The sequence below is a fragment of the Delphinapterus leucas genome, chromosome 3 (genome assembly GCF_059928025.1).
Source record: "Delphinapterus leucas isolate spDelLeu-1000000601 "Yukka" chromosome 3, BTC_Dleu_Yukka2, whole genome shotgun sequence".
Classification (NCBI taxonomy): Eukaryota; Metazoa; Chordata; class Mammalia; order Artiodactyla; family Monodontidae; genus Delphinapterus; species Delphinapterus leucas.
Window position 1 is genome coordinate 118,589,384 of NC_143131.1, and position 22,060 is coordinate 118,611,443.

General features: G+C 34.7%; 1 protein-coding gene across 5 annotated transcripts in view; it reads left to right on the forward strand.

Moving 5' to 3' along the window:
- The window catches only part of ANKHD1 (ankyrin repeat and KH domain containing 1), a 112,384-nt gene that overhangs the window by 41,955 nt on the left and 48,369 nt on the right, over positions 1-22,060 (forward strand). For 2 of the 5 annotated variants that reach the window (XM_022588960.2, XM_089909368.1), the window contains exons 8-11: positions 1,128-1,365; positions 1,594-1,785; positions 5,434-5,543; positions 15,984-16,040. In XM_022588960.2, coding sequence (XP_022444668.1) covers positions 1,128-1,365; positions 1,594-1,785; positions 5,434-5,543; positions 15,984-16,040 — 597 coding nt within the window. Of the gene's footprint in view, positions 1-1,127; positions 1,366-1,593; positions 1,786-5,433; positions 5,544-15,983; positions 16,217-22,060 lie in introns of those variants that run through there. The other 3 variants (XM_022588961.2, XM_022588962.2, XM_022588967.2) reach the window with 2 other exon arrangements.

A 22,060-nucleotide genomic window follows, 5' to 3' on the forward strand; every position in this document is an offset into this window, starting at 1 on the left:
CTTTTCAATTAGAATTGTATATCAAACACCAGTAACTCAATATAGGAATTTGGTTAAAATATATTTTATTTTACATATATTTGAAGTATTAGTAAAACTAAAATTTTAATGTGAAGTCATTTGTTTTTGACATCATGTCAAAAGTGGTTACAGCTAAGTTAGTTATTTAGTTAAGTATAATGAAACTCTAGATGGATCCTGAAACCTAATATTTAATTAAGGTTTCTTTAATTAATTCTTTAGTAAAAGAATTGCCCAACCTTATAAAACCTTATTTTTGTACTCAGTCTTTACTTTTCATTAGCAATATTTGGGTCATTTTTGAAATAAAGAACAATACCATTTGTCTTTATATGCACAACAGGAGTTAAGGAGTTACATAAAATTTTGTAGCATAGAATTTGAAACTAAAGAAATGTATGTATGATGATAGAGGGATAGAATGGATACACTCCATGAAAATATTAATTGCCTTACTGTCTATGCAGATGGGCTCATGGTAAAATTATTTACAAGTGAATACGACTTATTTTTACATCTTTGTAAAATTCTTTGCCTCATTACAAGTTAGTGATGAGAAAAAATATAGGATAGGATCAGTCCACAGGGATTTACCTTGGTGACATAATCCCAAGTGGTAATGACTTCACAGAATTTGTTGTGTTACTTTATGCGAAGTCTTCTTTTCTTAAATAGATCTAACACAGTTTCTACACTTAAACATGACACTTAAGTTTGAGGCTATAGCTATATTTGACTCTGGCTGTAGTATAAACAGTAATTATTTTATTTTGAGTTACTGTTGACTATGGATTTAACAATTTTTTGAACTTCAAAGAATGTGGAAATTCAAAATTATTTGGAGTTGTAACTGTATCTCACAAGCCTGATTCTTGTGGAAAATTTTGGGCTTGCTCAAAAGTAAGGTAAAATAATTTTAATGGACTTTTGGTAAGATAGATTTCAAAAATTGTTCAGATGGTCATGGTAATATATATGCCTCTAAGCTGCCTCTCCTTTTTTTTCCTCTTGTCTTTCCTCAATCTCTTGCTTTTCTTCTCTCACTTAAAAAATATCAAAACAAAACAAAAATTCCTTCTTCTTGTTTTACTTCTGAAAATCTGCAGGATGGACATGTAGAGGTGGCACGTTTGCTTTTGGATAGTGGTGCTCAAGTGAATATGCCTGCAGATTCATTTGAGTCTCCATTAACGCTAGCTGCCTGTGGAGGACACGTTGAATTGGCAGCTCTACTTATTGAGAGGGGCGCAAATCTTGAGGAAGTTAATGATGAAGGATACACTCCCTTGATGGAAGCTGCTCGGGAAGGACATGAAGAGATGGTGGCACTACTCTTAGCACAAGGTAAAATAGTTTTACTTCTTTAATTAAAAAATCGATTTCCTTTGGGTTTTTTGTGTCAGTATCCCTGAAGTTTACTACAACTAAGATATTTTTTGCATTGATGATAAAATAAATTATCAACACCCTGGAAGGAACCCCAGCAGCAGAGAAAAGATAATTATCACAAATCAGAACACTTTGCTGTAAGTCTTTTGTAACTAGTTTTATCTATTTTCATGCTTTCCTCAGGAGCAAATATAAATGCTCAGACAGAAGAAACCCAAGAAACTGCTCTGACGTTGGCTTGCTGTGGAGGATTTTCTGAAGTTGCAGACTTCCTGATTAAGGCAGGGGCTGACATAGAACTTGGCTGCTCCACACCTCTGATGGAGGCTTCTCAGGAGGGACACCTGGAGTTGGTTAAATATTTACTGGCTGCTGGTATGTGGCTTTAAAAACGCCTTTTAGAAAAAGACTTTTATATTGCTTTCGTAACTTTAACAATTAACCATAACTTTTTCAACTTTCTACAAAAGTTGAAAGACAGCTCCATAATTTAACTCTCTTCTTAGGCTTTTAAATCTCCAAAAATGTCATTTTTTTAAAAGGTTTCTTAGAGTTATTAATGTTTGCTTGGTGACTGTAAGGCTTCCCGTTGACCTTATCTTTCTGTTGAATGTTTGTGGCTTTTGGAGGGGAGAAGTTAGTTCCTCCTAGTCTATTAATAGGAGGAGGTGAGGATGACATAGAGGTTATAATTTGATACCCTTAAGCCTGTTCATTTCTTGACATTTCTGACTTCTCAAAAAAAATAAGAAAGAAAGAATGAACAAGTGGAAATTTTTTTTTTGGCAGAAGTATTTAGTTTTTTGGGTTTTTTTTTTTATTTGTTTTAAAATATTTATTTATTTGGCTGCATTGCGTCTTAGTTGTGGCATGCGGGATCTTCATTGCAGCGTGAGGGATCTTTGTTGTGGTGCAGGCTCTTCGTTGCGGCGTGAAGGCTTCTCTCTAGTTGTGGCACGTGGGCTCCAGAGCGCGTGGGCCCAGTAGTTGTGGCACATGGGCTCTCCAGTATGGCACGCGAGCTCTAGAGTACGTGGGCTTAGTTGCCCCGTGGCATGTGGGATCTTAGTTCCCCGACCAGGGATCGAACCCGCGTCCCCGTGAAAGTTGGACTCTTAACCACTGGACCACCAGGGAAGTCCCAGAAGTATTTAGTTTTAAAATAATTTGTGCTTGGGCTTCCCTGGTGGCGCAGTGGTTGAGTCCACCTGCCGATGCAGGGGACGCGGGTTCGTGCCCCGGTCTGGGAGGATCCCACATGCCGCGGAGCGGCTGGGCCCATGAGCCATGGCCACTGGGCCTGCGCGTCCGGAGCCTGTGCTCCGCAACAGGAGAGGCCCGCGTACCGCAAAAAAAAAAAAAAAGAAGGAATAAATAATGTTAACTAAGAAATCAGCAGACATTCTGCTCAGCTCATGTGTTAACTCTGTTAATTACCACTGGCCACTGGTATAGTAAGAAATATTACACACATTTTATAGATATAGAAACTGGTGTACAGTCATGTTACATAACTTCCCTAAGCAAATCAAGCTAATAAGTGCCAGGGCCAATATTCAAACTTAGAACTCCTGACATTGTTTTTTCTATTGCATCACCACTGATTCTCATATTTAGCTACTTTTGCTAATTTGAAGTAGGTAGTTTCTGGAACTGTCTCGGGGGCCTGAGAATCACTTTTTATGTGATCACTACCTAAAACAATTTTTTTCCAGATTAGAGTGTGATTTATTTACATGCATTTCTTCTTATAGTGTAGCACTAAAGAAGAATCCAACAGGTCTTTTAATACATTGCCTATACAGTTTTTTAAAAAAATTAAAAGACCTTGGGCATCCCTGGTGGCGCAGTGGTTGGGAGTCGCCTGCCGATGCATGGGACATGGGTTTGTGCCCCGATCCGGGAGGATCCCACATGCCACGGAGCGGCTGGGCCCGTGGGCCATGGCCGCTGAGCCTGTGCATCCAGAGCCTGTGCTCCGCAACAGGAGAGGCCACAACAGTGAGAGGCCTGCATACTGCAAAAAAAAAAAAAAAAAGTAACCACAGTACCATTTCCTTACCTAAATTTTTAAAATAATAATTCCTTGATGTCATTAAATACCCAAGCAGTTTTCATATTTTCCTGATAGTCTTATAAATGTGTATGTGTGCGTTTAATGACTTTTTTGAATTAGGATTCGAATAAGATTCATACAGTAACTCTTGATCAATACATCTCTTAAGTCCCTTTAATTTATGGGCTCTTCATCATCTTTCTTTTCTTTTTTCCCTTGCAAGTTTTGGTTGAAGACATGAAATGTTTATCCTTTAGGGTTCCCAGAGTATGGATTTTGCTAAATGCACCTCCATGATTTCATTTAACTTGTTTTTCTGTCCCTTGGATTTTCTATAAGTAGTACTTAGATCTAGAGACTTGATTAAATTCAGGTATGATGTATGTTTGTTTTGTTCCGTTTTGTTTTTAAGACTACTTCATAGGTAGTATTTGTGTACTTTATTCAGGAGGTAGTAAATGTCCGATTGTCTCTCTTTTTGATTATTAGATATTGATGATCATTGCTTAGATCCATTAATTCGTTAAGGGTTACAAAGTGGTAATATTCTAAATTCTATTATTCCTTCCTTGTTTATTAGCAGAAATATGTCTATAAAGAGAAACTTCCCTTCATCAACTATTTGGTTACTCTTAGGTATAAATCATATAGGAACAGTAGTATAAATGTTTGATTTTCCCCCCCTTTTCTCTCCCCCACTCACCGCAAATAATGAGGTGGACCCCTAGTATCCTTCACTGGTGACCAAGGAAGTGGTTTTTTTTGTTTTGATTTGAACATCATTTTGAACTTCTAGATTTAAACATACATGATGGCTTTTATTCTATCATAGTCCTCATTCTTTTTGATGTAAAAATTGCTGAAATATGGGACAGTTTCACTATCTTTGGTCAATAAGTTTAGCTCCTAAATCCTTTTGGTGTGACCTCATTATAGTCTGTTTCCTTGCTTTTTGATATTGCTAGGTGTTTCAGGCCCATCTTATACAGATTCTCCCCCAGTCTTGGAACCAATTATTTCTTTAAGAAGCCCTAATTTCATTTAGTAGGATATGGTACTTAGAGATCACAATCTTAGCTAGAGATGCTGTTTCGGCTTGGTCTTTCATTGTCTCTAGGCCTTTTTAGTTGGTCAGAGTGAGGAAATATTTTTCTTACAGATAATAATACAACATGAATTCATGTCAGTACTTCCAATTCAGAACCATACGGTTTTACTTAACTTCAGCAATCTTTTATCTGTGTTTTCTCTCAGCCATGCCCCGAATTTCACTGACCAAAGGATTACTCATTTGATTTTTACCACAATATCCATAGAATAGAAACCAAAACTACTGTCAATATGATTTCTGAAAACTGTTTGATATTTTTGGCTTTAGCAGCCCTTTTACTTCTTAGGGTATATCTTACTGGGGATGTATAGGCAGATTTTTTTTTAAAAAAGAAATTTATTTATTTATTTATTTTGGCTGCGTTGGGTCTTTGTTGCTGCGTGTGGGTTTTTCTCCGGTCGCGTCAAGTGGGGGCTACTCTTTGTTGTAGTGCACGGGCTTCCCATTGCGGTAGCTTCTCTTGTTGCGGGGCACAGGCTCTAGGCACGCAGGCTTCAGTAGTTGCAGCACGCGGCTCAGTAGTTGTGGGTTGCGGGCTCTAGAGCACAGGCTCAGTCGTTGTGGTGCATGGGCTTAGTTGCTCTGTGGCATTTGGGATCTTCCCAGACCAGGGCTCAAACCCGTGTCCCCTGCACTGGCAGGCGGATTCTTAACCACTGTGCCACCAGGGAAGTCCAGATTATTGTATTTTTTAATCATTTGGTATAGTTCCTTTCTGTGTGGCTAAAAGCATTCTTCCAAAACATTTAAAGGAAAATTAGGATTCCTAAAATCTGATATTTTCATATTTAGAGTTTATGAGTTTCACCAAATTATAAAATTCACAAAGTAAATGTGTAATTTTTTTGTTTGCCAGGTGCTAACGTTCATGCTACAACAGCAACAGGAGACACAGCCTTAACCTACGCTTGTGAAAATGGACATACGGATGTTGCAGATGTTTTACTTCAAGCAGGGGCTGATTTAGTAAGATATTTTTAATTTCAAATATTTTTGTGTGAATGTTAATACTCATTTATTTTGAACATTTAGAAGGCACTAGTAAAGAAGATCAATAGTTTGCATGCTTTGTATAAAATAATTTTTAAAAGTTTGGCTACTTGTTCTAGTTGTTGCATTTATTAAATGTATTTGAAAATAGTTTTTAAAAGGGCATACTGTTTCTTTTCCTAGGTAAAAACATTTGTTTCTTTCTTCCTCTCACCCCAATCCCATTTGACATTCCTGAACCTTTTTAACTGCCCTTTATTAGACATACAAATTCAGTGATATGTTTGCAACATAGAATAACCTGTCAAATCACTTTGAGTGATTTCTTTTGTTTTTCTAATTAGTTAGACATTTAAAATAAAGCTACTGTCATCTTCCTAACAACATTATTACAGCATTTCATTCTTTTTCTTTTCTTTTAATATCTTCTATTTTGGCTTTTCAAAGTTTCAAATTAGATGGCAGGTTCATATGTGTAATAATCCTTACAACTATGGGAAATTATAAATAATATCCCACTTAAAGGTTTATGCTTCTTGCTGAAATGTTTGCTTTGACTAATTTTTATTTTGTGAGATTATTTTGAACTGCTTTCTAGAGTTTCTTCCAGAATTCCCTTTTGTATTTCTTAAAAATCTGTGTGAGACACGCATAATTATAAATGCTGTACAGGATCAACTTTATTAATTTCAGTTATTTAGAAAAAACTGTGCAAGTATTGTCTTTTAAACCAATTCCAATAACAGACATTCCCCCCAAAATACCTGAGAACATTGTTGGAAAATAATTATTGACTATAATAAGTGTATAGTGTAATTATGCTATTTATTTATCATCATTTCTACTTCTAATAAATATTGTAGTGATAAGACTAGCATTCATTCTCATTAATTAGGATCTGCCAGTTAGAATTTCTAAGAGGTATACTTTTTTCGTTTGAAAATTATGATGGATATGTTAAGTAGATCTTAATCTTCTGCCTTCTTTCTTTATCTCATTCCTTTTTTTAGAGTTGCTTTGGGTCATCTAAAAATTAAGAATTGAAGCATTTCATCACTTGGAATAAACAGGGTAGAGCATAAAAGCTTAGATAATATAAGCAAAGTTTAATACTCTTATCCTCTGAATTCTTATCAAAATTCTTCCTTCCATTTTTCCATAGCTAAGTCACTTTCTTGACTAATTTGCTAGTTCTTCTAAAAATATTAAATAGGAAAAGAGGAATTATCTGTTAAATGCACTTTAAAGTATAGCAAAACCTTAGTGACTTTTGACAGAGTTAAAAATTTGTTATGAAATATTTTTAAATGCCCTTTAAAACAAAGTGCATTTAAAAATAGAAAACAAAATAGTTGTTTTCTATTTTTTATTTTTATAGTTTTCTGGAATTAGGTAAATTGTGATTAAAATTCCTTAGAAGAATTTCATAAATAAGCAGATTGAAAGATTTGAATTTACCATACTGTTTTACATTCAAAATATAAGATTAAAAAATGGCTCAGATAAATATTTACCTTAAGTACAAAGGTAATACTGTTATTCTAACGTAACTTTTTCTCTTTTGCAAACCGTCTTTGCATTCATATATACATGTAATTATAATCATAGTATAGTACAGTTGTTTTCTATTTTCCAGAATGTGTGTTCTGTCATAATCTTTTCCATTTTGCTACATATTCTGTATATTTATAACTTGTGCATAATATTCCATCAAGTTGATGAGCCATAATCATTCACTTATTATTGAACTTTTGACTTGCTTTTTATTTTTCACTGTTGTAAATACTGCTAGATTTAATAATTTCATGTGTGTAACATTTTTCACTTTAAAAATGTATTCCTATTTTATGCTTTTGCTATCTGTGGAGAGATATTTCAATTTTAATATTAGTTATTTTCCTGATTGTAAAAAGTAGTTCTTGTTCTTTATAGAAAATGTGGAAAGTATGGAAAAGCATAGTAAGTTTGATATTTAAAACGTATAAATAATTTCAGACTTTACTATAAGCCATAGGCAGGAAACAAAAGACCTAGTGAAAAACAAGAAGTAAGTAAAGCAGGCAGATCAGTCCCTGAGTCCTGAGGAAGAAAATGACTGATAATTCTTGCTAGCTGGACCTAAAAAGACAGTAGCACCTTTCTTGTCCTTCATTCTTTTCTGTCACCTCCTAGTATCTGTTTAGGACTCTAGTAATTTCCTCCAGTGGTTTGGAATTGGAAGACTACGCTCCCATTGCGTGGAGTGGAGATGTATTCCATTTGTGGCATCCCATAGATGTATTCTTGATGTCTAGGTTGGGTAGTTCTTTAAATTAAATTGTTTGTTTGTTTGTTTTCGTGGGCTAGCTGAGAACCTTCATTTGGGGGGGAACTATTTTTACCTTCGGTTTTAAATAAGAACGCACAAGTCAGCATTTGAAACACAATCTGGACCATGCTTTGTTAGATTTTTAGAGCTTAACTTTTGCCACAATTTAAGGCTGTTATTATATATTTTTTTAAAGAGCTTAAAAGTTGTTGTCTCTCATTTTTAAAAATATTCTGTAGAATCAGTTAGGATATTAATTACAATTTTATAAAAATGTAATGCAACAATTTGGATTTCTTATATTGTTTCCTGAGATGAAACTGAGAGGTTTTAAGGCTTTTCATTCTACATGTGTAGTAGGTATAGTTTAGAACTTAGTTTTAAAGGAAATCTAGACAGTTTCTTATTTAATGCTTTTTTTAAAATCCACAACCAGAACTGATAGTATACTTGAGCATTTTCAGGTAGATCCTCAAAATATGTGCATGTTCTCATTTGAAACTTAGTTATTTGCAATTTTATTTTTTCTTGTTTTAAAAATATTTAAAATGAAAAAATATTAGATATTTCCAGTAAAAAAAACCCTTAATATCTATCATATTTAGAAGGTTATGGATTGATATGTAACTTGTCTACCTTTGTAATAATTGCATAAATTTGAATAATCCATTATTAAAAACCTTTGGACTAGATTAGTTTTCTTAAATAAGCCACTTAAAATGTTCCTTTTGGAAATCAAAAATTAAATGAAATAAAAAATTGTCCATTAATTCCAGAGTTCTTTTTGAAAATTCTCCCTATTTAACATGCAAAATCATTTTAACTACTGAATAAGCAGAGAGCCTTGAACAAATCACCTAATCCATGTCTTCCATATAGTTGTACTTCTTGTTACCACTGTAATGGGAATCATTATATATTGAAATAAAGATTATTCCTTTATGTACTTTCTTTCTCTGCATAGCATCTTTTGTTTATTGGGCCCAAATTAGTATTTAGTATTTGGTGTGATTACAGGTATAATATGATGTAAACCCATTGTAAGAAAGTTTGTATTAAAACACATTAGCATTCTGTAGTATACTTAAAATCTAAAAGAAATTTTTAAAAAAAGAAAAAAATAAACCAGCCTTTGGAAACTAATCTTATTTCTCTGAAAAGGAGTATACTATGTATCCTTACAAATTTGTTATTGAACTGCTTGACCAGAAATAACCAATAAACACCATTTAAAAATCAAAGTTGAGTGACTCCCCTGGTGGTCCAGTGGTTAAAACTCCACACTTCCACTGCAGGGGGCATGGGTTCAATCCCTGGTCCGGGAACTAAGATCCCATATGCCGTGAGGCGCAGCCAAAAATAATAATAAATAAAAATAAAATTGACATCTGCAATATTAAAAAAAACAAAAACTGAAGTTGATTCAGTTCCATTGCCTTTGAGTCACTGTCCTGGTGTCCTGTATAATTATTACTTTAGGCTGTTCTCCCCATTTACTGGTCTTTAGACCAAAAGGCAGAGTTTTAATATTTCATTCTTATTTGTATCTTGATAGCTTACTTCAGCTAAAGCATTTATATGGCTTGATTTCTTTTACCACAGTCCTCTAGCCCCCTCTTTACTATTACTTTTATGTTCAAGGTGGAGAATTTGCATAGTTAACTATTCAATAGTATAACTTGGATTGTAAAACCCTACTCTGCTTCTTTCTTTTTTTCTCTTGCTTGCTTTTAATTTTGACTTACTTTGTTGTCTGTGTTTTCCTGGCTTCCATGCCCAACCATGTTATTGTTATAGAGATGATCCATCTCTATGAAAGATGACTGCATCAGGTCAGAGTTTCCAAACGCCCTAATGATAGGATGTTTAGGTGGCAACAGTGTTGGTTAACATGTCAGTGTTGTTTTGTTTTTCTGTTTTATATATATATATATATATATATATATATATATAGTAGGAGTTTTTGTTGTTTTTTATTTTGTTTTATTTTTTTCTTCCAGGTTTATTAAGATATAATTGCCATACAATACTGTATAAGTTTAACTTGTGATAATCACAAGTGATAATCACAATAAATTTAGGAACCTCTGTCATCTCATATACAAAATTAAAGAAATAGAAAAAAAATTTATTCCTTGTCATGAGATCTATTAGGATTTGCTCTCTTAACAACTTTCATATATAACATACAGCAGTATTAATTATATGTATCATGTTGTATAATACATCCCTAGTACTTACTTATAACTTGAAGTTTGTACAGAGTTGCTTTGATTTGGTGGTGTTTCTGATTTTCAAACCATTTGTAAAGATGATGGAATCTTTCTCTTTTCTTCATGGCATGTTAATTTCAGCACTAAAACGTTGATATATTTGTTGAGATAAAAGAAATATTTGTGGAATTTCCTTCACATGTATTTGCCAACAAAGCTAAGGTTGGAAAGGGAGAGTGATATATAAATCCCGTAAATTAGTATTCCTTCCTTCTCTACAGCTCCTTGGCCTTTCATGTCTAGAAGAGGAACTCAAGTAGTATTTCCCATAATAAACAACTGACATAGATATTAGAGAAGGTAAATATATTTTAGTTGTGTTCACATAAAAATTTTTTATGACCCACTTTAGCATGTTACAGGCCTTCATTGCTATTTGAAAGTAAATCTACTAAAAGGAAGAAATACCTGTGGAAGGTATCCTGTAATCCTGTATCTGAATGGAGGGCTAATGAGTGACAAAGGCTACACTTAGTTATTTAGAAAGAACTCAACATTAGAGATGCTACTGAGCATTAAACAAGACACTGGAATTTTCATCACAGCCATCAGATCACTGATCTATAAGTAAATAGTTGCCTCAATATTCTCATCTGTAAAATAAAATGTAGTGTTATTTTCTGGACTGTTTTACCCAAGTCCTGTAAATATTCTTTCTTCGGCTATGCTGGGTGTCCTAGGGCAAATCACTTAGATTCCCCAGCCTTCTTTTGTTTTTCTTTCTCATCTCCCCCCTTTCCTTTATTTTATGAGGGGTTTGGACCAGAAGATCTTTAATGATGTGGCTTAAGAAGTCTAATTTTATGATTTTTAAAGAACAGGTTAACTAGCTACCTTTTTGGAGGTATCAGATGGACTAGATGAGTACTTAACCCAAGAATGTGTGAAGTGCTATGGGATGCTTGAAGAAAATGAAATTTTAAGGTGTGAGTCATAATTAATAATAATGATGTGTTACACAAATTATTCTCTCTCTTAAAATCTTTGGATATATTAAATGTATCTTAAATTACTTAATTTTGGGCATTATTTATAATTAATAATTAGCAAATTCAGCTTACTATAAAATATTTTAATAGATAAAAGTTACTAATCCCTAGAAAACACAGTAATGTGGTAAAGCCATCCCAGTAAAGAATAATTTGGCATTATAATGCTAAATCATATCTCTCCCACCCTGTCTTTTTACTATCAGTATTTTATCCTACTTAAATACTGTCAAAGAAGTAGGAAAAGTTTCCTTAACATGGATTTTTATTGTAAGTAAACTATTTTCTTAAGAATAAAATCTCTCCAGTTATCTTTGGAATTGTTCAATTATGAATTTATTCTTCTTTTCCTTTGGTTAAACTTTATTTTGAGTAGCAGAATAAACTTTTGTTACATCCTCTTCTCATATGCCTTCAAACTTTTCAAAATTTCCTTTCTTTAGGATTGTTTTTTCAGCTTTGGCTTTCAAGTATGCATAGGTAATGCCCAGTGAGAGACAAGGAATTTAGAAATACTGTTTTACTTTGAGATGTTAGCCACCTTGAAAATAGGGGTGGAAGATGGAGAGGTTTTTCCAAGGACAAGATAGGACATGGATTCTTTCTTTAAGCTCATAATAAATCTGCTTTAGATGCAGTAGATCAAAGAAAATAAATAGAACCAACCTAAAGAAGTGTGGTGGGCACACAGTGTTGCTAATTCTGGGTCTTTGCCATATTGAGTAATAGTTGGTCCTATGCAAATCAGTTATTTTTATTTTTATTTTTTTTGCTGTACGCGGGCCTCTCACTGTTGTGGCCTCTCCCGTTGCGGAGCACAGGCTCCGGACGCGCAGGCTTAGTGGCCATGGCTCACGGGCCCAGCCGCTCCGCGGCACGTGGGATCTTCCCGGACCGGGGCACAAACCTGTGTCCCCTGCATCAGCAGGCGGACTCTCAACCACTGCGCCACCAGGGAAGCCCGATCATAACTTTTAAAGGTTTATTATTTTTAATGTTGGAATGAAAATCGAAGCACTTCTGCACTGAGTAAATTGCGCCCCTTGAATATGTTGTACTGGTCTATCACTGATTTTCCTCCCTAACCATGAAGTAAGCTCTTTGACCCTTGTTGCTTTTCTTAGACTGTGTTCTAGCCAAATGAACTTTGGGGGGCGTTTTCCTAGAATAGTTGAGCTAGTGGAAACTGGGTGATTTGGACATGGCTACATTAGCACCCTATGGTTCTTAATCCTGGAAATTAGATTTGATATGGACTTACCTTAAAAGAAACAAAAATTTTGAAGGATCAGTTTGTTATCTATATTAAATCTTAGGAAATAGAGGATTTCTATTTCTTTTCTATATCCTCTTTTGTAAGATTTTTTTTTTAATTTAAGCAATATGTTGTGTGTCTTTCTAAACATTTCTATACACTCAAGCATATATATATTGTGTATGTGGGCTATATGTCTTTTTTATATGAATAGATTTGTTACCACATATACTGTTCTGAAATTTTTTCTTTTTAATATAATGTTTTTCTGTCAATTCCTAAGATTTCTCATTCTTTTTCACAGGTACCCAGTGTTCTATATAATTTATTAATCATTTATTCATAAACATCTGGGTTATTATAATTTTTAAAGATTACAAATGGTACTGCACTAAATATTGTTATGCAGATTTACGTATTTTTGCTACTTTTGTGAATATATCTATAGGGATAAATTCCTAGAAGTGAAATTGCCAGTTTTCAGAGGGTCCACATCTAAAAGTTTGATAGCTGCTGCGAAACTGTACAAAAATGCTGAACTAGTCTATACTTCTACTAACAATTGAGGTCTCCTGATTCTTATATTCTCATTAACATGGGTTAGATTTCCCCTTCCTTCCTTCCTTCCTTCCTTCCTTCCTTCCTTCCTTCCTTCCTTCCTTCCTTCTTTCCTTCCTCCCTTCCTTCCTTCCTCCCTTCCTTCCTTCCTCCCTTCCTTCCTTCCTCCCTCCCTCCCTCCCTCCCTTCCCTTTCCTTCTTCCTTCCTTCCTTTTTTTATGGTTTAATTTTCTAATCTCTGATCATAGTCCCCATGTTTCTTTTATCTAAAAAAATCCCTGTGTTCCAAGTAGCCCTATGAGCTGCTCACTAATTGCTGAACTAATTGTTGAACTATATAAAACACAGGTATAAAGTTACTTCCTGGAAAAGTATTTATTCAGACATCATTTACAAATGCAAATTTTGAAATATTTTGTTAATTTCTTTTAAAAAACTGATTTTTAAAAAATCAAATATTTAGACAATGTTTATTGACTCCATTCTGAAGAGGAGATTAATGTGTCTTCCACCATAGGATTTTCATGAGTTATTTTATTATTACATTGTCATGATTTTATAACATTTACATTCTGTTTTATGACCCTATTATTTCTCAAACTTTTTTAACTGTATATTTAGGTGGATTCAGTGTTTACCTTACTAGTTTTTCATATTATGTAGACTCTGAATTCCTGATTTCCTGAACTTGACTCACCTTTTGGCTGGCTGATACTGGTATTTTGTTTTGAATTTACTTTCCTCAACCAAAAAAGAGTTCACAGGTGCTTGCATTTTTGATATTACTTTATGTTGTATTTATAAATGAATGTAGCCAAATATAAAATTAATTAATCACTTGTTTTTTCCCCTCAAAATTCTAAGCCTTCTATTCTACTGTCTTCTGGTATTAAATATTGCCAAAGCCTGCTAGAATATTCCCCATTATATGTAAGTGATTTCCTTTCTGCCCGGATTATCATAAGATTCTTTCATTATACTTAAACCTCTATGATTTCGCCAGGATGTGTCTTGGTGTTTATTATTTTATAACAGTTTTTCCTGGAAAACCGTGAGTGCTTTCTATTTAAAGATTTTAGTTCATCCTCTCTCCCCTCTCCTTTTCTTTCTCCTCATCATCCTTCTCCAGTTTTTTTCTATTACAGCCTTGAATACTTCTTTTTCTGTTCTGTTTTCTTCTGGAACATTTATTATCCACATATTGAATCTCCCTTATTATCTTTATGTCTGATTCTTTTCATTTCTTTGTCCTTTTCCTCTGTATTGTTTCTTTCTTAAGCCCATCCACTATTTTTTCTGTATACTTGTTGCTGCTTCTAATGTGGTTTTCATGGTTTCATCATTACTTAGTATCTTCTGCTCTTCCAACTCACTTTTTTTCCCTGATAAATTTATTTATTTATTTATTTATGGCTGCGTTGGGTCTTCATAGCTGCGCACGGGCTTTTCTCTAGTTGCAGCGAGCGGGGGCTACTTTTTGTTGAAATGCGCGGGCTTCTCATTGCGGTGGCTTCTCTTGTTGTGGAGCACAGGCTCTAGGTGTGCGGACTTTAGTAGTTGTGGCATGTGGGCTCAGTAGTTGTGGCTCACGGGCTCTAGAGTGCGGGCTCAGTAGTTGTGGCACACGGGCTTAGTTCCTCCGTGGCATGTGGGATCTTCCTGGACCAGGGTTCGAACGTGTGTCCCCTGCATTGGCAGGCAGATTCCTAACCACTGCGCCACCAGGGAAGTCCCCCAACTCCTTTTTTTTTTTTTTTAATTTATTTATTTTTGGCTGCGTTGGATCTTCATTGCAGTGCACAGGCTTCTTATTGTGGTGGCTTCTCTTGTTGCAGAGCACAGGCTCTAGGTGTATGGGCTTCAGTAGTTGTGGCTCGCGGGCTCAGTAGTTGTGGCGCACGGGCATACTTGCTTCGTGGCATGTGAGATCTTCCTGGAGCAGGGCTTGAACCCATGTCCCCTGCATTGGCAGGCAGACTCTTAACCACTGTGCCACCAGCGAAGTACCCCCAACTCCCTTTTAAGTTTCCTCTTGCTGTTATATCACTTTGTTCCACTAGTTAAAGCGTTCATATTCTCTTTAATATTTTTGAAAGTACAAGGGAACATTTGACTAAAATTTTGTTTCCATTTTTGTAGGAACTTCTTAATAGGTTCTGTGTTGGATACTTTGTGCTTATTTATTCTTATTTGAATGGAGCTTGTCTTTGTTGAAAATCATATGGGATTGAGGAAGGGAGAAGTGAACTTTAACAGTCAGCTTGTTCAAATCATAGGGTTGACTCAGAATACTTTCTCACCAAATCTCTACCATAGGAGCATGCATCCCCTTAGGGTAAGCATATCATCCAGGGTAGGAGGTAGGAGTGACTTAGGGTGAAGCCTTCTCTAGGCCACGTTTCTTTTATTTGGAGATATAGTTGATCCTGGTCAGTGATTGCAATTCTTATTACTGTTTCTTCAACCATCTCCCTGTCTCATCTTTGAGTACTTTCTCCCTGTCTGGAGACTAGATCTAGATAAAATACAGATATTCCATCTCTCAAGTTCTTTCAAGTCTCCTGTTTTAGTTGAAAAGTGTGAGCACTAAGTGCATTTATAATGGGGGGAGGAGGTACTACAGAACTATTTAATCTCTTACAGTATTTTTCCTACTTTTATCTCTCAGCTTCTGATATTCGCAAATCTTTTGATTTAATTATTTTCCTTGGTTAGATATTAAGATACTGCTCTATTTTCTGTGGTTTTAGTTGTATTTGGAGATAAAGGCATGAGTTCAAAAACTTTAGCAGAATTAGGTCTGTGTATGTTAAGGTTTATATTGAAGTTATATTGGTAGAGAACCATATTATCATACTTAAAAATCATACTCTGTTCATGAGATTATGGTCTCTACAGATGAGAATCTTTTTAGTTGAAGATCCTGAGTTAATAAAGCCCAGCACCTGAAGTACTGGTCACAAGGTCTTCATGGCCAAATGTGATTTTCGTTTTTGGAATAAGATCCGTGAGTTCTTCTTTTTCCTTTCACAGGACAAGCAGGAGGACATGAAGACTATTTTGGAGGGCATAGATCCGGCCAAGCATCAGGTGAGGGTGGCCTTTGATGCTTGTAAGCTACTACATAAAGAATAGATGATGTAGGTAACCAGAACTCTAGATATCTGAATTCCAGTCAAGAAGTTCCAGGACCCTGTTGGGTGACAAAGGAAATCCTCTTTGATTGAAAAAGATTATGAAATTCCAATAAAAAGAGATTTACATTACTAGTGGTTTGCCTCCTTAGTATTCTTTTTATGTGGTATTCCTAAAAAAAAAAAAAATCTCTTAGGTTAAAATAGATTTTCTTATTCAGATATTTTTTTGCATTCTCCCTTATTGAGAGAGTTAAGATAACCCAGAGAGAAAGTCTCAGTCATAAAGCCCTTTGTATTCAACTTTGTTCAACAAAAATCTGAAACTCAGATTTAGGGTGATATATTGGATTTTTTTCTATATAATCCTCAAACAAACAACAACAACAAAACATTTTAGTGAAACATTTACTATATTGCTCATGCCCTAGTTTCTATAAAATTAAAATTTTCTTCTTAAAATCCTCTCGTGTAACCTCGTTCTAAGATTGTCTTTTAAGAAGGTGAATACTTGTTGATAAACAAACATTTCTTTTGAAAAAAAATGTGTGGAATTTGTGCCTGATGCTTTTAAAAGTCAAGCAAATTTAATATCCATTGTAATCCAGAGAGATTTGTTTATACTCAGGAGCAGTGCTTAATTTTTAAATTAGGAATAAGTTGTGATTGCTTCACAATTAATTTAGGCCATCTAAAATAAATTTTTCAGTGTCAAGCCACTCTTAACCATAATGCTTATTAAGTATCTTTTTTATTGGCTTTTGGAATGAGAAGTTGTTACATATTCATTCTATTTTGAAGAAAGTAAATAAATTTCTTTCACAAAATACTATGTGAAAATGTAAACTTTTACTCAGTTTATGTAATAGCTGTGGCTCCTATCAAGAATGTAAAGCTGAGTGTTAGTTCAGATAAAGTTATTTTTTTCTCCCTGGACTTGTTAAAGAAAATGTGATTTTAAATCTGTCTGTCTAGCTGTAAGTCTCAAGACTTGGGATACTTTTTAAAATTGAGGTTTGCAGCCCCACTTTTAGAGGTTCAGATTCAGCAGATCTGAAATGGGGAGTCTGCATTTTAAATGATATCCCAGGAGATTCTCATAAGTCCTCTATATTCCACACTTTGAGACATTGCTAGAGTCTGTAGATTATTCTGCATCGTTGCTGAGTTCTGTTCTTTTCCAGCCTTTGCTTTATTATCATTCTTCGTTCATCCAAACTGAGTAGGCTTGGTTTTTGTCTTTGTTACTTGTGGTTTTTAGAAACTGAGCTAAACACAAACCCTAAAACGGTGCCTCTTAATCTTTTTCCATCTCAGTTCTGCTGAGGGATATGAATCTGATCAGTAACAGATCACTAAGTTAATGATTAATATACAGTGGTGGGTTGGAAGAACATATCCCCTAGGGGAGAGTGTAAGAATCCTTTAGTACATATATAGTATAAAGCAGTCTCCCTCTCCTCTCCTCTGATTCTGGTGCTTCCCCCTAGACAGTGTCCTCCTTCAACTGCAAGAAACACCGACTCTGTGATATAGTTACAATCTTTGATATATACCTTGGTTGCCCAGGGCTGTGGTTTTAAAGGAAATCAAATTATTTTAAAGAAAAAAAGCCTAAATCTAAAATTAAATTTTGTTATCTAAAGCCAAATAGAAAAAAAATGCACCTTTTTTCTCATAATGCTTATGCATCGGAACCAGAACTTTGCAGTGCATTTTTTATGGACAAGATTTTAGCAGGCTCATGAGCTCTGATTATCCACTTATAAATATGTTTCAACTGTTGATTAATTTACCTTAATAAACTAAATAGGACCTCCCGCTTTTTAAATAACTTTTTATTAAGGAGTAGCGTATATACATATTTTAAAACTTTACTACTTAAAGCTGGAAAACTTTTATCAATTTTTTATTGATTCTTAAAACTATCTGTGCAATACACAAAACTCCTAATACACTTTTTTTTTTAAAGGCCAAGTTCTTTCTTTCTAGGTTATTGTATGTTGAATGAGTTCTATCTCAAAGTTGTTTAAATATAAGTAACAAATGACTTCCAGTCAAGAAAGTAAAGTCACTGTTAGTATATTTTGAAACCTCTCTATCATTCAAGTACATAGATCTAATAAATAAAATATGGGAGAAAAACAAACTAAACTAAAAATATATAGCTATACTCAGAAACAAGACCAACGAACTCTGTGGACTAGAAATGGACACTGGATCCACAGCTGAAGCTGTAGGCCCAAGGAGAATTAAACCTAAAAAAAAATGGGTGCTGGGGGCTGGAATTTCATCATCTTTAAGGGAGTAGGGACTGAATGCATCTCACATGGAACTCGCCAATAGGTACAGTCTTATTGCCCAGCCTATGAAGCAGCATGGAAAAAAAGCTCCAAGCAACTGCCCAGAGTCGCAGTCAGAAATTAGCAAATTGTTCTCCATAGAGAGAAGATGCAAAGACAACATTGTAACTAAGAACTTGGAGGGCATCATTATTTGATTTAGTGAGAAGAACAGAAATAACTTCATGGGATAAGAAGCTTAAGTTGCCAAAGAAAGAGCTACTCCTGAAATGGGCCAGACTGAAGTAACTTTCAGACCATCTAATGAGAAGGGATAAGTTTGTGGATGGAAAAAAAAGAAAAAAACAACTCCCATGCAAAATGAGCTTTATCAAGTAAAAAAATTATAAAGCTCAGGAGCAAATCTACATGAAGAGAGAGAGTCAAAATGCAAGCAAACAAAAAGCAGCAGCACAGGAGAGTACAGGCCCAAGGAAATTGAAATAAAAGACTTGAATCAAAGATTTTAAGCATGCTTATTTTAAACTATGAACAATAGCCATAAAACAATGTGAGGCAATGAAACAAAAGCTGATGATTATGAATTAAGAACAGATAGATACGAAATAAAACAAACTTTCAGGAGAAAAAATTGTGGAAATAAAAACTAAATATATAGGATAAACAGTATATTGGACAGTTGAATAAAGAATTAATGAATCAGGGCTTCCCTGGTGGCGCAGTGGTTGAGAGTCCGCCTGCCGATGCAGGGGACACGTGTTCGTGCCCCGGTCCGGGAAGATCCCACATGCCGCGGAGCGGCAGGGCCCGTGAGCCATGGCTGCTGAGCCTGCGTGTCCGGAGCCTGTGCTCTGCAATGGGAGAGGCCACAGCAGTGAGAGGCCCGCGTACCGCAAAAAAAAAGAAAAAAGAAAAAAGAATTAATGGATCAAATGATAAAATAGGTAATATAGCACAAAGGTAAAGAGATGGAAAATATGAAAGAGAAATTGAGAGGCCATATATGTATTTGACTATATATATATATATGAAGTTCCTGAAAGAGAGGCTAGAAATAGAAGGCAGGGGCAATGCTTGAAGAGATAATGATGGAGAATTTTCTAGAACTGAAACCTGACATGAATCCTTGATTGAAAAATAATTGCTAAGCAGAACAAATGAAACTGCAGAATTTTAAGGATAAAGAAAAATCTTAAAAGCTATTGGAGGAAAAATGAATTATTCTCAAAGGAAAAACAATTAAATTTTTGATGGTAGATTCTCATCAACAAAAATAATCACAGAAAACAATGGAGAGTAGTATTCTCAAAATACCATAAGAGGGACTTCCCTGGAGGCACAGTGGTTAAGGATCCAGCTGCCAACACAGGGGACACGGGTTTGAGCCCTGGTCCAGGAAGATCCAACATGCTGCGGAGCAACTAAGTCCATGTGCCACAACTACTGAGCCTGCGCTGTAGAGCCTGCGTGCCACAACTACTGAAGCCCGTTCACCTAGAGCCCGTGCTCTGCAACAATCGAAGCCACCACAATGAGAAACCTGCACACTGCAACGCAGAGTAGCCCCGCTCGCCGCAACTAGAGAAAAAGCCTGTACGCAGCAACGAAGACCCAACGCAGCACCCACCCAAAAAAAAACCAGAAGAAAATAACACAATATAGAATTCTATACTCAACGAACATTCCAAAGAAGGAAAAATAAGCATATTTTCAGATCTACAAAGAATAAAAGTTTACCACCTCAGACCCTTGCCAAAAGAACTACTAAAAGTTATGTACATCAATAAGGAGAACAAAGAACCCTGGAGGAAGGCGTGGGATGCAGGAAGCTACGGTAAGCACAGAAATTGGTAAACTATAAATACGAATTTGTGAGTATAAATCCTAAATTTCTATGCTTAAAACGAAAGTAGTACTAAAAATGTAGACAGCAATAGTATGAAATTCAGCAGGATATGTTAGAAAGTTCAAAAGCCATTCTAGAATCCTTCCATTGTTTAGGAGTGAAGAATCAGGTACTGAATAACTTTAAAGATTCTTTTTTACAAAAATATATTATTAATCAGAACAAATATAAACCTATTGAACTTAATTGTTAAAAGGGCACAGACTTGAATTAGATTCAAAATCAAAATCTAGCAAATTCTATTTTCAGGAGAAAGATCTAAAAAAAAATGACAGGGAAAGGTTGACAAAGTAATGGAAAAAGTTATGTAAGGCAATATTAATATCAGGGAAAATGGAATTTTAAACCAAAATCATTTTTAGAGATAAATAAATGCTCCTCCAGCTAGTATAACAATTACTAATCAGTAACTAACATCTACCCTCCAATTAAAATAGAAAATTACAGAATTACAAGAAAATTAGTCAGCTCTACATTTGTAGTGATAGGATTTTTTCCCACACTTCTCTATGAAACTGATAGATCAAATACATAAAGCGATTGTTAAGAATAGAAAAATCAAATTTGCTTTTATAAATAGAGAGCTACCATTTTGTTCCCAATAAATATGGAATATGCTATTTTCCAGTGCATTGAATATGTGTAAATCTGGTGCATGTTTTAGGCCACAAAAAAGTCTTTAAAACAAACTTCTTAATCATATGAACTACATTCTCTGATCTCTGTCTTTTTAAAATTACAAATTAACAATAAGACCTTATTTTAAAAATCCCATATAACTAGAAAATGAGGAAAAATACTTTTACATAATTCATGAGTTAAAAAGGCAGTCCCAGTAAAAATTGCAAAATAGGTGTTATCACCAAAACTACACATCAAAACTTGGGTGAGAGGATACAGCTAAAGTGGTCCTTAGAAGGAAAATTGTGTGTGTGTGTGTGTGTGTGTGTGTGTATGTGTATAATGAAAGTAAATGAAGCTAGTAAAAGAACAACAGCACAAAGAAGGAAGGACATAAAGTTTTTAAAAAGTTAATAGAATAGTAAACAACAAAAAATAGAGTTAAAAAAAGAAAAAATAAGGATAAACAGCAAAATAAAAGCTGATTTTTAAAAAATTCTGAAACAGATAAAATAAGCCCAGCTTTTTTCAAAAGGGCAAAAGGTATATGATAGAAACTTAAAGGGAGTTATAACTATATGATATAGTAGAGAACTTTAAAATTTATAAGGCAATATGAACAATCAGTTTGAATACTTAGATGAAATGAATACTGATTTTTAAATATAAATTATCAAAAATGATTCAAGGGGATTCCCTGGCGGTCCAGTGGTTAGGACTCTGTGCTTTCACTGCCGAGGGCTCAGGTTCAATCCCTGGTCGAGGAACTAAGATCCCACAAGCCTCGCTGCGTGGCCCAAAAAAAAAATGATTCTAGAATCGTATACCTCAATAAAACAACCATTTCACCAACTGAGTCAGTAGTTCAAAACCATCCACCTAATGAAGGTAAGAGGATCCCAGATGGATTTATAGGTGAGTTTTACCAAATGTTCAAGGAATAGATAATCCCTATATTATTCTAGCTGTTCTCCAAAAAGAAGAAAGAAAAAAGGTTAAATTGCACAATACCTAAGTTTGTAGCCTTGAAAAATAATTTTCTGTGTTTATGAAGGAAATAATCATAATTCGTATCCTAAAATTTTATTGATATTGAATAAATATTGGCTGAAATAATAAATCCAACATTCATAAGTAGCCAGTTGA